Source organism: Phaethon aethereus, assembly GCF_964289735.1.
Source record: "Phaethon aethereus genome assembly, chromosome: 3".
NCBI classification, from domain to species: Eukaryota; Metazoa; Chordata; class Aves; order Phaethontiformes; family Phaethontidae; genus Phaethon; species Phaethon aethereus.
The window spans coordinates 82,372,145-82,390,912 of NC_138576.1; the positions used below are offsets into that span (position 1 = coordinate 82,372,145).

General features: G+C 43.7%; 2 protein-coding genes across 2 annotated transcripts; one reads left to right on the forward strand and one right to left on the reverse strand.

Annotated features, from left to right (window-relative positions):
- Positions 1-2,374: 2,374 nt before the first annotated feature.
- Positions 2,375-9,683, forward strand: TBP (TATA-box binding protein; the record flags this gene model as incomplete). The annotated part of the gene is made up of 7 exons (XM_081997566.1): positions 2,375-2,428; positions 3,082-3,413; positions 4,776-4,863; positions 6,898-6,989; positions 8,203-8,370; positions 8,587-8,681; positions 9,604-9,683. The coding sequence occupies 7 exons, from the start codon at positions 2,375-2,377 to the stop codon at positions 9,681-9,683; spliced, it is 909 nt and encodes a 302-aa protein (XP_081853692.1).
- A 2,556-nt stretch (positions 9,684-12,239) lies between these two features.
- PDCD2 (programmed cell death 2) lies at positions 12,240-17,895 on the reverse strand (the record flags this gene model as incomplete). Its single annotated transcript, XM_081997786.1, has 7 exons — positions 12,240-12,255; positions 12,351-12,591; positions 13,331-13,447; positions 14,708-14,823; positions 15,816-16,001; positions 17,258-17,518; positions 17,598-17,895. The coding sequence occupies 6 exons, from the start codon at positions 17,893-17,895 to the stop codon at positions 12,430-12,432; spliced, it is 1,140 nt and encodes a 379-aa protein (XP_081853912.1). The 3' UTR covers positions 12,240-12,255; positions 12,351-12,429.
- Between the last annotated feature and the right edge of the window lie 873 nt (positions 17,896-18,768).

Consider the following 18,768-nt stretch of genomic DNA (forward strand, 5'->3'; position numbering starts at 1 on the left):
CGGGAAGGAGAGCTGTGTTGCTGAAGTCTTCGTGGGAGCTTTGCACAGATAGCAGCAAGAACTCCGACGCGGTGGCACCACGGGGCGTGCGGCTCTCTGCGGCAACGAGCAACGGGCGGCGATTTGCACAGCTAGAAAATGGGGAACAACCTTCCAGCACAGGAGCCTGTGGCCAGGCCTGCCGCAGGAGCCACGCGCGTCGACGCCGAACACTGCTGGGGAACAACGGCCCCTACTCGCCGAAGCAAGGCGCCGGTCGGCCCCGCTCCTTGGGCTAGAGGCCCTGCGGCCTGCCCAGTAGCCCACCCCAACGCCGCTCCCCTATCGCCCTCACTGAAGATGGCGGCGGGGAAGGCAGTGTGGGCGCGGCGCGGAAGTGACGCGCTCGGGACGCGCCGGCGGCGCGGGCGCGGGGCGCAGCTTGGCTCCCGCGGGCACTGTGCGGCGGCGGCGGGGCGGCGCTGGGAGCGGCAGGTATCGTCCGCGCCGCGAGCGCCTTCCCCCCCACCCCACTCCCCGGGGTCGCTGCGCGCCCCGCTGCCCGGGGCGGGGATGACGGGGTGCAGGCGCCAGCGGGGCTGCGACGGCGGGGGCCGGGCCGGGCCTGGAGAGTGGGGGCGGTGCACGGGGCCGGGCTCGCTCCGCTCCCGCTCCGCACCTCCCTGCCGGCGCCGCCGCGGGGCTGGGGCCCTCCGGGCCGGCTTGAGCCGCGGGGGAAGGGGCTCCCGCCCTTGTGGAGGTGGCGGCCGCCCCCCGGCGGGGCTCCGGCGCGACTGCGGGGCGAGCGGCGGCCGTTGGTCTCGGGGGCGGGATGGCCGCGCGCAGCGGCGTGACTGCAGCGGTCACCGTGAGGGCGGGGGGCGGCTGCGCGCCGCTGCGACCGGTCTTCGCGCGGGTGCGGGGCCTGGGCGGCGCGAAGAAGCAGGAGGGGTCGCCTCATGCCGGAACGGCCTCTTTCCCAGCGCTGCTGGGTGTGAGGAGAGAGATCCTGAAAGGGGGCTCGGGGGTGTCTCTTGCCTCTGGACGCTGGTGCCTCGACAAGAACGTTTCCCGGCGTTTGTAGCGGAGATGCGAGCAAGCCGCAGTTAGATGGTTACAAGATGGACCTCTGCGTAGGTGGTGGCCTAGCTGCGGCTTCGGGCATGCCTGGTGCCTGGACTTCGTGCTAAACAGCTGGGCTGTCGAGGAGTTGACTTCGTTTCTTGTGGGGTGGTGTTCAGGCTTCTGATTTACCCCCATCTCCAAGTTGTAAAATTTGGATGCCCTTCGGTGAGGGTAAAGATAATACTCTCTTATGGTTACAGCGGAAAAAAGCAAGCCTTTTCAGCTGTAGTATAAATATTAATGTAATTCTGAGCTCTCATACCTTAAAAAAAAAAAGGCAGAATAGGCTTTCTTCAAATTCTGAGGTGGTCTTCCTCTGGCCTAAAATTGACCTTGAGTTATTTCTGGGCAATAGGTGTCTAGTTAAGAAAACTACAAATTAATGGAAAAATATTTGATATCAAGGTGTAATGTTTAAATTCTCCACTTACGTTATTTATTTCTGCAATACAGCAGTGGAGGTATAGGTAAAATAAAATAAATCATGCCTGCATTTCACTTGTATACCTGAAATTGGCTTTCAAGTATTTTTTTTTCTCATAAAGCACATGTGATTGTTGTTTGAAATGTGTTAGTGCTTCTTTTTATGGAAAAGTTCTAGTTCTGATTTGACCAGTGATGCTTTTTCATAGAAGAAAAAGAATATTTTTGGAAGCCTAAGCCTTAAAATTGCCAGGAAGAAACTTGGAAGCAATGTGGCGGTACGCCTGTCAGTTAGCAGCCAGTGGAATTCAATTCTGAAAAAAAACCAAACAAACAGTGCTTTTCAAGTTACAGCAAAGCTTGGAGTAGAGTGAGCATTAACGGCTTGAGTTGTTTCTGCAGGAGGGTTCCGTTAGGCAGACGCCTGCTCATGTGAGTCAAGTTACCTGCCAGGGGCTTCAACAGAAGCATGCTGCATAGGTTCTATAGAGTGTGCTCAAAAAAGGTTATTTTTATGGATTGTGCATGTGCACGCGTGTGTGTGAATGTTCTTATATTTGTATGTGGGTGTCTCTTACCTACCTCAGCAGCTGATAGATTTGCTTTTGGTTTTGTGTTTAGGTAATATTCTCAAGGTACTACTTTTTCTCTTTTTCAGGCTTTGATTAGTATTTTAGACTCATAACACACATTTCTCTGGAGCTGATGTTTTTCTAGCACTTTCAGCTTGGCTTAAAAAGCTACCTTGCTGGAATGTTTTAAAGGGTTAAAACCCTCTATGTTTTGAAGTTAATTTAAATTAATTGAAGGAAGTATTTCTGGCCTCACCAAAGAAATAACTGGAATCATGGATCAGAACAACAGTTTGCCACCCTACGCTCAAGGCTTAGCCTCTCCTCAGGTAAAAACCATTTATTTAATATGCAACTGTGATCTGAATTTCTTTGTGAAAGTGTTTTCTGTTTCTTGTATGTAACTTCAGGGTTTTTGTTTGCAGACCTGAAAAATTTTGCTAGGTATGGAGTAATACTACTATAAAGAAGAATTTTAAACACACCAATTTGCATATCCAGAGGTATAAGAAACATGCAGAGATACGGGGTTCCTTTAAGTTGAAACATGACTGACAAGTTGGAAATACTAATTTAATTTTGGTGGTTGCCCTTTAGATTAACTTACACAGAATGGACTGTCACTGTGCTATGAATGCATTTGGTACAATGGGCAAGGCCTTTGTTCAAACAATTGCAAGTTAAATTGTGGGTCAAAGTTGAGACATGCTTGCAAGGTACTTTGAGAAACATACCGGCATCGCTGTCTGGAGATGAACAATGCTAGAACTGACAGATCCCTAGAGGTAATATTTTATTCTGTGGAAGAACAGCATTTCCAAGGGCTTTCTGTTTTTAGCAAGTTACTACTATATGCCTTAGGTTTTATATGACCAACTTATGTTAATTTATTTTTATAGACTCCTCCTGCAAGCTTTTTTGTCTTAAAACCAAAACGGAGTCATCAGCATCTGTGGTTTCTCTTTCATGCTTTCTTCTGTAGGGTGCAATGACTCCAGGAATTCCAATTTTTAGCCCGATGATGCCGTATGGCACAGGACTGACACCACAGCCTGTCCAGAGCACCAACAGTCTGTCCATCCTAGAGGAACAGCAGCGGCAGCAGCAGCAGCAGCAAGCAGCGCAGCAATCTACATCACAGCAAGCGACACAGGGAACATCTGGCCAAACTCCCCAGCTCTTCCACTCACAGACTCTTACCACAGCCCCTTTACCGGGAACCACACCTCTGTACCCCTCTCCAATGACTCCGATGACTCCCATAACTCCTGCAACACCGGCGTCTGAGAGCTCTGGGATAGTGCCACAGCTACAGTGAGTCCCCAGTGTGTTAGTGCAGCATGTCCTTTCTCAGATAGCCCTTTAAAGACTCAGGACCAAAGCCACATCATGAACTGGGTACTGCATTTTGGTTGGAAGGGAAGCTGTGAGAGTTTATAGGTTTCCTCTAGTGAGATGAGTAATTTTTGCTTTTATTTTTAGCTTAGCTTCTTTACTAAACCACTTAGTAATATTAACACTTTCTTAGCGATTTGTCAACCATACATCTTTTAAGCACGCCAGTGGAGGATGTTATATATGTCTTCATTTAGCACCACTGTAACTTTTAACTCTATGCACTTTATAGCTACAGCATGATGAACTCCTAAAGTAGGCTGGGTTGATAATCTGGAATTTCAAAGTATGTATACTGGAAACATATTCTCATTAGTAATTTATTGGATACTTGTGACCTGTTCACAGACAAGCAAATAGCTCCACTTCACTGTGCATAGAATTTTGTTAGTGAGATGTTAAAGGAGAATATGGGAACTGTCACAGCTGAAAGGGAATTAAAAGGGTAGAGGTGAAGAAACTAGTTGCTAGACCTGAGTTGTGCTTAATATTCCATGTTCCCTTTTCTAGTTCATGGCTACAGCTGAGTTTGTGATAAGGGAAAAAGAACCCTAGAACTAGTTTTAGGTTTAGGTATGAAAGTATTTTCACAGAACTTTAGTTTTAAAGAGACTTTTACAGCAATTTACAGAAGGCCCAAAGAGAAACAGTTGATAACGTGAATTTTGCACTGAAAGAATAGTTCCTCATATTTCTTTTTTTTCTCTCATTGAGGACCTTTAGATTTCAGGGTTTTCCCAGTACACAAGTTTCCAAGGAAACTTACATCTAGGAACTTCTCTTAAACTTCCTAGAGACCTGCTTTCCTGTCACCTGGCAATGGGTTTGCTTCCTGGGTCATTCCCACTTAGTCATACACCTCTTCTTCCTCCTTGAAGGGCATACCAAGGAGAATTTCAGATGGTACTATTGCTACCTCATTTTCTTCTGTTTCTAGCAGCTTCCCTGATTGCAATGGGGGCTCTCAGCATCCAGAATTTTTCCTGCCACACTGAAATAGAGATCCTTCTCATGAGATGCTTTTCATAATAGCTGGCAGATACAGAGGAATTGGCAATAATGCCTTAGGAGCTACTGCCCTACAAAAGGAGGTTCCTGAGCCAAAACACTGCTCAGTGCTCTTGTCAATAGGAAAGATGTCATTCAAACTCACTTGGATAAACAAATTTAAAAGAAAAGCACAAAAACCCCCAAATAAAATTAATCAAGCATGCTTAAAAATGAGGAAGGTGCATGAATTCTTCATTGTCTTTTTAATGTATTTTTCTGAACTATCTTCAGGAATATCGTGTCCACGGTGAATCTTGGTTGCAAACTTGACCTAAAAACTATTGCGCTTCGTGCCCGAAATGCTGAATATAATCCCAAGGTAAGAGAAATGTATTAAGAGTTCCTCCTAAGGCACGGGTTGTGGGTATAGTTTGCTGAAATAAATTGAAAAACCTTCCTACTGTAGATGCAGTTTTATACTGTAGTTAAAAAAGAAATCTTTATTAAGCTTAGAACATTCTGTCAAACTAGTAAAAAGCATTTTTATACTGATGTAGCTGTGTTTTACACCAGGTTGTAATTTGGTAGGTTTAGAAAGAACACAGCATATTTAGTAAGAACCTAACCAACAATGTAATACACTGGCAAAGTTGTTTGTTGTAGAGCTGGCCTCTGCTACTACTCACATGGGCATGTTTGTTCATTGTTCTCAGAAAGTTCTTTTTTCATATTGCTGTGAAATATCTGATGCTGAAGTCTTGTTCCCTGTCTGCCAACAAGGAGAAAGGAAGGAAGAATTCCGCTCCTGGGTTCCTGCCAGAGCCACGGTTGTTCTGTATACGCCATGGCTTCCTCCACCTGACTGCTCCCCTGGAATTCTTGTGGTTGCAGCGCATTCACTGGGTTTTTACAGTCTTGCTTCCTCTCTGAGCTCCATTCCTGCATGTTGTCCCCTGGTACTCCTGCCATCTCCTTGCTCCTGATGGCGAGGTTTGGTGGAACAGCAAAAGGAAATTGATTTTTTTTTTTTTTTTTTTTGGTCGACTTCTAAGTTGCCAGCTGCTTCTAAATAGAAGTTTGTTAAACCATGGCATTTTTTTTAGCTCAGAAAACTTCGAACAGCAGCAGAGGGCCTGGAATGTTGAGTCAAGAAAATTATGGCACTTTATTTTTCATTTGGGTGGCTCCTCTTGAAATGTTATCTTTGCAACCACAGTAGTTGGACACAATTTCTAATAGAATTTTAGATGTTGTGTAACTGAATTGACTTGCCTTGGCAAGGCTTCAGTTTTCCTGGGGTGTGGGTTTTTTCGTTTTGTTCTAGTATTTGGGATTTTGCTACAGGTTACCTTAACTCTGTTCTTTCTATCAAAGTACGCATGCAGGCATATGTGATAACTGTTCCTGTAAGTTTATATCAGTGATGCTGTTACATAAGTGAGTGCATGTGAGTAAGTTATTAGTGCAGCAAAAATTTAAGCATGCTATGGTAACCCTTAAGGTAGGGGTAGGTGGCTGTGTAAAACTTGAGGCTAGAATAATCAATACGAAAAGCTGTTTTCCGCAGCGGAGAGAAAGAAGGGTTACGCAACATGCTCCTGACTTTTAGTCAGTACATTCATCTATCAAAGAAAGATGCTGTTTGGCTGTATTATTTAAGCCATCGTTTGACAAATGGGCTGTTAGGTAACCCACGCTACTGCCTTGGTTGTGTCAGAACAGTTTATGGGACTGGATGGTGAGCTGGTCCAAATTAAATATAACAGGCAAACAGGAGTTTGTGTGTGTGTGTGCACGCGCACCCACCCACATCAGTTTCCAGGATCTCTTGCTTCAGAGAGTTTAAGAGTATTTTGAAATGCAGGCAGAGATGTTACAGTACTTGGAATGAAAAGCTAGAGCTAACCAGGCTGCTGTCTTCTACTGTGGTGGGTGAGGTGAGTTCTATTTACACAGAACTTTGATCTCCAGCTGTTCTGTTTGATGGTATTGTAACAGTTTTTAAAAACCAGTGTCCAGTTTTTTTAAGATGAAGCAGATCATAAAATATCTGTAGATAGATAGTCTTTTATCCTGCTTATAACATCAAATTTTCAAGAGGTGGGGGAACTTTTAAAATTATTTTTAAGATTGTCTCTATTGCTCTGTTGCAAATGTTAGCATTGTTTATATGTTGCATATACAGTAATGAGAGATGAGCTTAGTAAAATAGCATTGCAATGGCAAATATGCTTCCTGCCTGACTGTTTCTCAGTGTGTGTGTTTGAAGTTACTTATGGATCACTCAAATGCTTAAATCATATTAGTATTTCTTTGCAATATAGTTTAAATTGTGACTTAGATTATGCAAATTTGGTTTTAATGTAATGTTTACAGCAATGTATCACTAATAGTCCCAATGCTCACATTTCAGCGTTTTGCTGCTGTTATTATGAGAATAAGAGAACCACGTACTACTGCACTTATATTCAGCTCTGGAAAAATGGTGTGCACAGGAGCGAAAAGGTATGTTTAGGCATTACAAGCAAACTAATTCAGGCTGTCGTTTCTCTTGTTCCATAATGCTTTGTATGCTTTGTATACAGTATTTATATATATACAAGTTTGTGTATATACATATACAGGATATGTATATATTTGTATATATACAACAAAGTTGTACAGGCACAACTAAGCTTGCTTCCCAGTTTTCAAATAGACTAATAAAGGTTTCTTCATAAAATGTTTTCCATGACTGAAAGGACTTCCCTACGAAAAGGGAAATGGTAGTTCTCTTTATGAAGCTGCTTCATGCTGTCTGACAAACTGGTTTGCGGAGGTTATTATATTCACTTTCTTGGCTTTTAAGTTATCCGTCTTTTTTCTAATAATTCAAAAATTTCAATGACTATGCACTCAAACTGCTTAAACTGTAGGGGTGGTGGCAGAGGAGTGATTCTATATCTGAATAGTTTCATTCATCACAGGCCAAGATCGCCAAGTCTCTGGTCTCTGTAGTCTGATCTGTTCTTAACATGATCATTGAAGTGTAAGAATTAAAAACTAAACATAGGCTTCACTCCAGTGGGCAGGAGGGAAGTTCTTCCCTGAAGTCGTCTGTTAGGAGTCCAGCAGGAGTATGCTTGTGAGCAGAGATGAATGAATAGAGCTGTACAGGAAAATGATTTCTCTGCCTGGTGACGCTTGAAGTTCAAGTTGTCTTATTCTGCGTTAGGAGCAACCAGATCATCAGCTGTTTACAGAACTCAAGCAGAGTTCTGCAGCAGTGGGTAAAGCCGTGCAGTTGTGTTAAACCCAGGTTTGAATACCTGGGCTGAATCAAGCAGAGGATTTTGGCAGTTTACAGATTTTTACAGAAATATGTGTTTTCTAGCAGTAGTAGTTAAAGTTGTTATACGCTGAAAACTTAAGAAACAGTTTTCACATCCCATTAGAGGGACTTGGGTCAATATTTCAAGAGTGTGAAATACGTGAATTTACTGTTTTCTGCCTTATGAGCAGTGAGTACACCATTAATGGTGTTTGGGATCCTAGTACCAAAACTAGCATGCAAACCAGTGCTAGTTGTTAATCTTGGTTGTAAAAAATTTTGCATGTGTCCTTCCCCTCCCCCTCAACACAGACTTTTTTTCCCAGCGACATATTTGTGGTTTAATGCTATTTGCTACAAGTAATACTTAACTGAGGAAATAATGTGGATATCTTGTTCTTACTCCAGTGAGGAGCAATCTAGACTGGCAGCAAGGAAGTATGCAAGAGTTGTTCAGAAACTGGGTTTTCCTGCAAAATTTTTGGATTTTAAAATTCAGAACATGGTGGGCAGCTGTGATGTGAAATTTCCCATCAGATTAGAAGGATTGGTACTCACACACCAGCAGTTCAGCAGGTAAAAAAAGTCTTGCTTATGTTTCATTCTTGCTGCATATTGACTAGCTTAGGGAGTGACATCTGTTGGGATTATTCCCTTGCACCAGAGAGCAACCTGCATCTTTATTCCCATCGCTGCTCTGCCTCAGGTGTCACTGAGTTTGCCCAGTACAAACCCATCCTGGAACAGGTGTCTGCAAGCATGTTTAAACACTGTCACTCTCTTCTCTTACAGCTATGAGCCAGAATTGTTTCCTGGCTTAATCTACAGAATGATCAAGCCAAGAATTGTTCTTCTTATTTTTGTTTCTGGAAAAGTGGTTTTAACTGGTAAGTGAATCGGTATCTTACTCCAATAGGTTAGACGTAGACTGTATTACAGAGAACATGCAATGATACCAGAGGTATGTAAGCTGCCCAGGTACTTTCCTGTAGAGATGACAGCACTGAGAAGTAACAGATAGTACAGTCTTCTGTGGATGAGAACGTACAAAGCAAACCACACGTTTGGCTAAATCTGTATAAGCAATGATCATGAATCCTAATCAAGCACGCAGGTGCTCAAAAAGCTCTAAGAGTGTAGGTAGTATTTCTGGCAAAATCTGAAAGTCCGTTTCTGTGTACTGGGTACGTCTGACTGAGCTAACTGTTCTTTGACAGCTTGGCTGGAGGCTGCTGCCATTCTTCTTTGACACAGCAGCCGAAGAAGGGGAGATGCCCGAGCTCTGGGACCTCCTCAACCTCAGGCACTCCACCTCCACTCTTCCTTTTCCCCTCCTGCTGAGTCTTGCTGTGGAGAAAAAAAACACCCAAGTCTCACAGACAAAAGGAGCATGTCCCTGCGGTATGGCAAGTGGCAGGCCTCTGCAGCGCTCCCCATTGCCAGACCTTGCTCCCCCAGATGTTCACACTCAAAAAAAGCTCCACCAGTGAGGTCTTTCTGCAGAAACATCCCATAGGGCTATGCTTTGTAATTGGGTCTCCTGTGGAAATTATGTATAGAAAAAATCCCATTTGCAAGTATAGCATAAGCATAAAGATGCTAATGAAGTTTTACCAGTTACCAGAATAAACAGCGAGAAGGATGCTAATGTATGCTCTGTATGAAATGTGTATTTAAAAAAAAAATAAAAATAGGGATTTATGGATATGCATAGGTTTTATATAGTCACATTCAAATAAATATTCTAAGAGTGAAAATTAAGTATTTGGCAAAAGGTACAAACTAACTTAATTCCCTCTCTTTTTCTAGGTGCTAAAGTACGAGCAGAGATCTATGAAGCATTTGAAAACATCTATCCTATTTTAAAAGGATTCAGAAAGACAACGTAACAGTTTCTACATCTTTTGTAGAAATCAGGGGTATATTTTAACAGGTATTGCGTATGGCACAGCAGTAACAAGAGATGGACTTCCAGTAAAACTGCAACACCAGGACTTGGACTATTTCCCAGTTAGTGCCTACTTCCCTGATGCTCAAGGGGAACTGTATTCTTGATTATGTCTACTGAGTTACTGTGAGTTGCTTTACTGGGCTGTTCCTGAAGCAGTCCCTCCAAGTTTTATTTATATTCTAGCTTTTAAATAGTTTTAATGCCAGTTCTATGAATAGAAAATCCGTAAGTTGGTTTAAAAGACAAATGCAACTGTGTCACTCAGTGTATAAACCACTTAAATTGCCATGTATATATGTTTTAACTTCCTTCCATAAGACCATTGTTTTTGTAATTTTCAGAACTTAAGCTTTTAATTTTTTTCAATTTTAAATTTCTTTGGTGCCAGACACATTCCCTCTTTCCACTATTAAGCAAGTCAGAATAAATTTATTAATGAAAATGGCTCACTGTACATATATATATAATATATACCTTCTTCCTCTTTGCTCCTTCAGCTCCACATGTACAATAAACCCTGTTTATACAATTATGGGAACTGTCTTAATGAATTTTAAGGTTACCCAGCTGGTAGAGTGAAATACATTGAAAACTTTTTAATTTAATCTGGATCTTTCAATAGCACATGCACTACTGTTAAGTGACTTGTCATTTTGAGAGAATCTTAACAGTGCTCCGGCTTGCTTACCAGCAGTCGTATCCTTGGGAACATCTAGCTTGAGTATTTCTAGTATGTTAATGCAAAAGAGATGACTGGTTGAAGAAGTTTGTGTTCAAGTATGTGTTGCCTTATGTTCAATGGATAGGATTTATACAAGTCTTAAATAGCTATACTTGACTGAATTGGAACAAAAGATCCCTGCTTAGCTTCTAGAATTTCTTTAAACTGTTACTTTTGTATTTTACCAACTCTGACAGTCTCACTATATTAGTGTTCCTGTAAAATGTCAAAGCCCTGCCGACTAGAGTCAGTATGTACATAATCTTCTCTCTGAACTGTGCTTGAAGCTTAACAGGCTGAGAACTAAAAATAAACTTTTCTCTCCAGTAAATTTCCAGTAATAGTAACCTCCTTTCTATGATTTGCATGTTTTTTCAAACAGCTTTTATCTAAAACTAACACAAATGTAACTATAGTCTCTTTATTTACTAAGTTGGTGGTTCATTGCAGACAAAATTAAGTTTTGGCTGGCTTTGCTATTGCTCTGTTTGCAAATCCCCAGTGACCTTAATCCTTAGTTTTCTCTGCTCCCCCCGTAGTGGTGTACACCGGTGTTTCTGCAGGTGTTTTAATGAGCAGAAAGCTGCTGTTTAATAACATAGCTTTGCCAGGGTAAGTTCAAGATAGATACCCAAACACTGCATCACCTTCAGTGCCACACGGCTTTGTGCCATGAGCCAGTCAACATTCCTGAGTGCCCTTGAACATAACTGTAGGACTGTCCATGCTGCTGCAGGACCCTGAACTATTGGTTTTCAATAAAATCAGTCAAGCTGTACTATATAGTGACTTAAGATACTGTTTGCTGTTCCATGACACGTACAAAGGCTTAAAACTAACATTTTAGAAATTGAGTTCTGTGATGACAAAACAGCTTATACATAAAGCATTCCCTACCTGCTCATTGGAGTATTTCCAACATCTAAATTAATAAAAAAAAAAAACCAACAGCAGGCCTAAGGCTTTCATAAGGTCACCTCCAGCATCACTAGTAAGCAGACATAAACAGTTTGAGCAGGATAAGGGAATACGTAATTAAAGAAAATTCTATACTGGCACACAAAAAAAGAAAGAAGGCAAGCCTTATCTTTTCTGCAAATGCAGCTGTAAACACAGGTGTAGTTAAGCAACTACCACAGTAAATTCAGCATTATGGCTTCACTTTCTTCTTGACTCAGCTACACCGCAGCCAAATAGCAGAATAATCCTTGCAGAGGGCACTTACTTGTAAAGTTCATCAAAGATGTCAGACTTAAGGTACAATTCAACTTGAAAATCTGCTGCTACAGACAGCAACAAGAAAAACATTCTGGTATGGCTGCCTTTGTTTAACAAACTGCTTCTACACTAGATACTCCTATCCAGAAATGGTTTAACTCCATAGTTTTAAGTTATTTTTTGTGCATTTTATCACAAATAACCAATAACATGGAACAACTGCCAAGTTAGAGTCAGCATACCTTTTGAGAAAGAGAAGCGGACTTAAGTTCCACAGCGAAAGGCTACGCAGCTTTGTCTTAGCTATGACTTATGTACACCTCCTGAGCATAAGCACTCAAGTGATCGTACAGGGATCTGCTTTTCTCTGTAAATTAATGTTTATTTTTGAGTAGCACAAATAAAGTCCTGACAGACAACAATCTAAGTTTTTGAAGTCAGTCACCAACAAAAGATACTTCCACCAATCCAAAAATATTTCATCTTTATTTAAACATTCAGAATTGAGACTTGAAGTGAAATTCACTGAACAAATGCATCTGGCTTCATTACCAGGTTGAAGTAAAAGCTCCTGTGGAGCAGAAGAGAGAGGCTGTCAAGGTCTATTTTTAGTAGTTCTATCACTGTTACAAGATACACAGAGAGTAGTGACTTTAGTTCAACTACCTGTTTGCAAAGTGCAGAGATGCACTGAAATAAGGCAAGTATTCTATTTAGATGACTCAGCTTAGTAACTGGATGGAAGTTAAATAGAGCCTGCAGAGAAGTCTTGTTTCCATATGAACTCTTCCAGGTATTCATTTCCCTCACCACAGTTGTCAGCACAAGTGTATACCACCAGCGTTCCCCAGTCAATGCTCTCTCCAAGGCTGTCAACCTGAAGGTGGTTCAGGAGCTGTGGCATAATCTTCAAGGAAAAACAAAGGTTTAGAGGCAGGGCAGGCCACAGCTCTCTACCCTCTCCCTGCGTCTCTTCCCAAAGAAGGGTCCTGCCTTCATTTATGTTCTCTTACACCAAAATCCCAATCAAAGCTGCTAAGTAACACAGCAGCTCAAATAAATAAAATAAATTTGCAATTCCCAAAGCACTGTTGTAGAGGCACAGGGAACCAAAGGCATGGTTACTTTATCTAGGCTACTAAAGGCTAAACTTACTTTATCTACAGAAGTTTTATTTGACTAAGCGTCCGATTTGTAAGCCTCCTTCCATTTGAAATTACCTTCATAACGATGTTTTGCCTTTGTGTGACATTAAGTGTATTCACCATACATATGTTTCTAGCATTCAGAATTCTACAGCTGAATAATTCCAGCCAGCCAGATTTCCAATTCACATTGTGAAGGCTTTTTTTTTTTTTTAAATATACAATAACAGACTCCTGTTACTTAAGAGATGGTTGCATATTCACAAGTGTACCATTTTATGAATGGTGCAAATTATCAGATGGGAACCCTCCTTCTGTATGTGAAAGTCTTGTAGGAAAATGCAGTTACAACAGTAAATAAGGGCTCTGTACAATTTAGCATAGTTAGCTTGTAGCAACTTCAACCACCTTATTCTAATTATAAGCCAACGCCTATACAATTAGACCCTGTTAAGTCTGAACTGTATTATCTATATTATAATTTAAAATTAATTTACATACCTGGAATTCAAAAATCCTTTTGGCACCACATAAACAATTTGGGATATCTTCTTCATCAGGAATATTTTCACCAGATACCCAGAGTGGGCCTTCTCCTCCTCTGCAGTATCTAATAATCTGAAATAGAGTTCATCTTGGTATAAAATTGGTATTTACTGACATAGACAAAGATGCAAGATGGTGCAGAAAAAGGTCAGTTCCTTTAAGTAACACCCATGGCAAAGTCTATCGGTTGCAAATGTGGTATTCTAAGTAAGACAGGTTCTTTATATAAAGTTCTCTTAACTATTTAAATCATGCAAGTATTCATACAGCGTTTTTATCATGATCTAGGGATAAACTGCAATTTGTATTTCTCTAATCAAGGGACCCAGAAATGTTAGATCATGTATTTTATAGCCTTGAGATGGACGAAGAACAGATTGATCTCTGTACACTTCTATGTGCCAGTTAAGTCAGAAATGCAACCCACCTCTTTTTTTGCAGTTCTGCGTCTAAATGTAAGGGGACTGTCCAAGGAGGAGACATTTTCAGACATTCACATCCTTTGTTTTGTTATTATTTAAGTATTTATATAGCAAATCAGGCATTATCAAGAGGACACTTATGCAGATCAGTCAGTATGGGGATGGTCAGAGAGGGATGCACCTAACCCAAGCAGAGGAGGGAACAGACTCCAAGTCTCCTACTTTCTGTGTGTGCACCGTTAACACCTGAGCTAACCAGGTAAAACATGGCGAGAATTTCTTCTTCCTCCACCACTTTCATGGATTTAGGTCTGTGTTCCCTCTGAATGGAACCAAGAACCACATTTTTGTTTGACAACGTGGCTTTTTTCAGCCTCTTGTGTTAGCAAGAAATAGCATGTGGGAGATTTCTGTTTTAATAGTTGACATTTTAAAGCTCTCACTGATTTCTTCAACCTTAAGAAAAGCCAAACCAACCCCCACCATGCAGCTGGTGACAGTGACAGAGCTCCTTCTCTGCAGTTTTGCTTCTGCTGAGAAGGGAAGCCAACAGGGCCAAAGGCTGTGGAGGAGTGCAAGGGTTCACCACCTCCTTTGGTTAGAACCATGTCACAGGATGGCAGGTCCTCCTCCAGCATGCTGGCTTCAATGCCCCTGTGCCTTCTCATCCTGACCAATTTCTGTGCGAGATAGTTAAGCAGGTGCTAAATTCTTACTTCAGCATGAATCAAGTTCTGCACGTGAGGAAGAATAGGGTATGCTGGTTAAGGTGTGTGGGGGATGAGGAGGCATCCCCACCAGCATTTCTAACTGTAGGTACAAACGGTGCCTAAAAAAGTGAAATGTTTTGCAGGTGCAGCAGGATACTATCCCAGAACCTGTCAGTTCTAAGGCTGCCCCATCTTCTGACCTGCTGTGGTTCAACAGCTACTCGTTCTTTAAACATTTGGAAGATCTTGTCTTCTTCAGTCTCATGTTTTGCCATTGCTTCCAATGTCTCTTCATCTAAGGATTGAAATGCTTCACCTAAGCAAGAAAAAAAACCAACCCAAAGGTTACAGGCTAATGCAAGACAGCCAAAAATTAAAAACAATATTGTACCTGTAAATGCATTTTGCTCTCAAGAATCCTTCCTGATGTAAATCACCCTTAAGACTTTTTGTGATATGTTAAAATTCAGTCACACACAGATCCATTTAATAATTTTACTTGCATTTTAAACATAGATGTCAGTAGTGGAATGCTGGAAACGGAAGGAGTTAATCTACCAGAGTTTATGGCTCCCAGCAGGTATCGCTGAGACTGCTGAACCTTCAGAATGTGACATCTGGAAAAGGCCGCCTGTGCCGTGTGTGTGCCAGACTTCAGTTTCTAGTACGGAAGAGTGTATCTGTTATACTCCAACTTTCACACCAACATGGGGCACTGGGCAGTCTCGAGACAGTAACACTACAAACTCTCCACCCTTGGTTTGTGCAAAGCCGGTGTGGTGAGCTGCAAACACATCATGAATTGGTGGGGGGCGGGGGGAAAGGGGCCTGCATTTCAACTGCTTAATTCAAGGTCAGTTGAAATAGCCTCAGAACAGTTTTCTCCCAGCACAGACAAGGAGATTTTGTTAAGTATTTTCCATAAATTAAGACAAATTGAAACAAGTCAAGCCAAGATCATCTAACGCAATCTCCTGATTCCAACAGCATCCCACGGCAGGTGCTCAGAGCCCTGTTTGTCTCACTGGAGTTGTTCCTTACCTGCGGGAAGCACACAGGGACAAAGTGTAACTCCCAGCTGCCTGCAGCTTCACTGCAGCAGCAGCCGCTTCAACAGCTCCTGGGGTCCCTAAAAGCAACTTACATTACAGGATGTCTACAAAAGACTTGCATCACAAATGACTGTCGATTTAGCCTTCTGTCACCAGTAGTTTACAATGAACACTTCAAAAATTATGGTATTTTGTATTTTAAAGATGTGATACAGGCTTCATTACGAAGAATAACAGACAGCATCTTATTTCTTACCTGCACTGCCTGTGGCTCTGAGTTCCTCTTGTTCTTTTGGGTCCTTTGATGTATCTACAGCTCCTTGTTCATCATCGGGATCTATGCTGCTGTCAGCAGGAAATTCTGGTTCCTCGGGTTCTATTAAAATTTCATATTCTGGAAAAAGGAATTCGTTATGCTCTGGAATTGCATCCGCCGAGTCATCTACAAAACAGAAAACAGACACTTCACAACATCATTTCATATTTCACGTCCTTCTCCCCAAAAGCTACGCAGCAAACTACACAGCAAAAATAAAGCACAGACACTGCATGAGCAAGGACGATTTACATTGCTGCTAGACCCGATTTAAAGATAAGTAAGATTTTCTAAGGACAGTAGAAAACTACAATAGGTGACATGTTGCTCTGAATCTCTGTAAATCCAAGAGACACTAAGACACACTAAACAGTGTTAGCAGCTGCATTTTAAAAACCAAAACCTGCAGTGACACAGCTGTGCGCACCCCTCACTCTAATGAGCGTGTGCGCACAAGTGACGCATACACCAGGTGCCCTGAGGCCATACCATTTTTCTTACTTTTCCACTGCACATTGTGAGTAGGCAACAAGTTTCCACAAACGCATCAAGTACATCTTCTGTAATGACGGTATTAACTACATACCGGTAAGTGTTTCAGGTTTCCACTGTTTCAAGGAAATGTTTCAAACTTGATTAGCACAAATCAACTTATGTCCTGCTTATTGCCACTTCCTACAAAGTTTTTGAGACTAGCATCCCACAACGTATGATGGGAGACACACTGCACACACCAAGTTTCATTGCCTTTGTTGTTATTAACGTGATACTTTTGAAGACTAAAAAAAATACTTTAAATACTCTATACTTGTCCCTTTAGCAACCATCAAACAAAGAAGCATATGAATGAGACAAGAGAGCAGGAAAAAGGACAGCTTAAGAAAAGGGTCTCTAAAATAGCACACGGGCGGAAAGCGCTCTTTTAATCTACTGATCGTCACAGTATCCTGTGAAGGCATCGCCTTTGCATGTTGCTTTGCAATTTATGAATGTCACCTTAAAAGCAGTCTGCAAAGTGAAAAAATTGGTCCACATCCTTTCAGTTTTCTATGACAGAAGGCGGACTGAAAGAGGCCTTTGAAAAAGACCAAAGGCATGCCTTAAATTTATTAGCCTTCCAGAAACAACAAAGATCCCACATTCTTATGTCACATGAAGTAAACACCCAAGAGAAAGAAAAGTGGCTGAAAAAATTACTGATGGCTTCGTTACAACGCATAAACAACGCAAAAGGCACGACTTTCTTTCTCTCCTCCGCAGGCCCTTACCCCTCCCACCACATGCCGACGGGGCTGCCGCCTTCGCAACCGCAACGCTTCCCGGCGAGTGAACGACGGAGCCAACGGCAAACTCGCAGCCCGTCCGCCCCGCCAGCCACCCACCTCCGGCGGCGTGCTGCCCGCAGGAGCGCCGGTGCCCCCGCCGCCAGTCCAGCGCCTGGTGCTCGGGGCCGCAGTAGGCGGCGCGGCGGCAGCGCCCGCAGGAGCGGGGCCCCAGGCAGCCGCAGACGCGGCAGAGAGCGGCGCCGCCGCGCAGCCGCCGAGGGGGCGCGGCGGCGGCGGCGGCAGGGCCCGGCGGCGGTTCCTCAGGGGGCGGCTCCTCGGGGTAGGTGTCGTTCCGCCGCGGGAGCTGGTTCCGGAACACTGCGGGCAAGAGGCGGCCGTCAGCGGGGCGGCGGCCGGCGGCCCGCGCCCCCTCCTCACTCACCGCCCCCCGCCTCACCGCAGAGGGGCCCCCGCGGCCCCGGCAGGCGGTAGCAGGCGGCGCCGCGGCAGGCGAAGACGAAGAGGGTGCGGTGGAAGGCGTCGGGGCGGTCGGGCAGCGGCGCGTACAGCTGGAGCAGGAAGGCGCAGGGCTGCTGGCAGCGGCCGCAGCGCAGGGCGGCTGGGCCTGGCAGCCCAGCCTCGCCCAGCCACGCCGGCCGCCCCCCGACCTTGCTGGGGAAGTAGGCGCTGCGCAGCCGCCAGGCGCCGCCCGGCCCCGCCGCCGCCGCAAAGCCCAGCTCCACGCCGGCCGCCATATTGCCGCCGGAAGGGCAGTGGGCCTCCCCTCGCGCCGGAAACACCCGCCCCCAACGGCCGCCTCGCACCGCCCCCAACGGCCCTGGCGGGAGGGCCAAGAGCCGTCCGTCCGCTGTTCCCCGGCTTGGCGCGGCTTCGGTTTTCTGAGGGAGCTGGGCCGGGAAGGGCGGAAGGCGCTTCCTGAAAGGCGAGCGCTGAGCCGGAAGGGACAGCACAGTCATCGGGGCGGGGCAGGGGGAAGAGGTAACACACAGGTCAATGACGCTGCTTTAATTCAGCTTTTAAATGTAACATTAATGAAGTAATTGAAGTCATGCCAAGTTGACTAAAAAAAAAGAAAAACAAACAAAAAACCGCCAAACACAACCCAACGCAATTCGCATTTCTGGTTATTGCCCAAGATTTGATTTGTGCTCTTTGTTCATAAGGGCCTTATCTTACATTTAGCCAGCCAGCAATGTATTTTTCTAAATACTAATTTTAATAGCAAGTCTTCTTAGTTCCCTGTTACATTTTCACATCTATGAAATATTTAAAACTGGTCACGTTCCTTGTTAAGTCTAGAAAAATGTATTTAAGTAGCCATTACTGTGCACATCTCTTTAAATATTTATCCAAAAAAAGGACAATGTTTAATCTGTTTAAAAAAGAAACAAAACACAAAACACAGTGAGGATACAAATATGACTCTAACCCTCAGCAGCAACAGTTTCTAACTGGTAATGGAGAGCTGCCCTGCTGAAGAACACCTCTCCGCCTCCCAGGCTGGCCGGGCAGGAGGGGAGCCTTGCCTGCTCCCGTCCCTGCTCCAGCTGGGTGCTGGTCAGTGTTCCCAGCAGGCACGTACATCCAGTCACAGCATCAGGAACCAC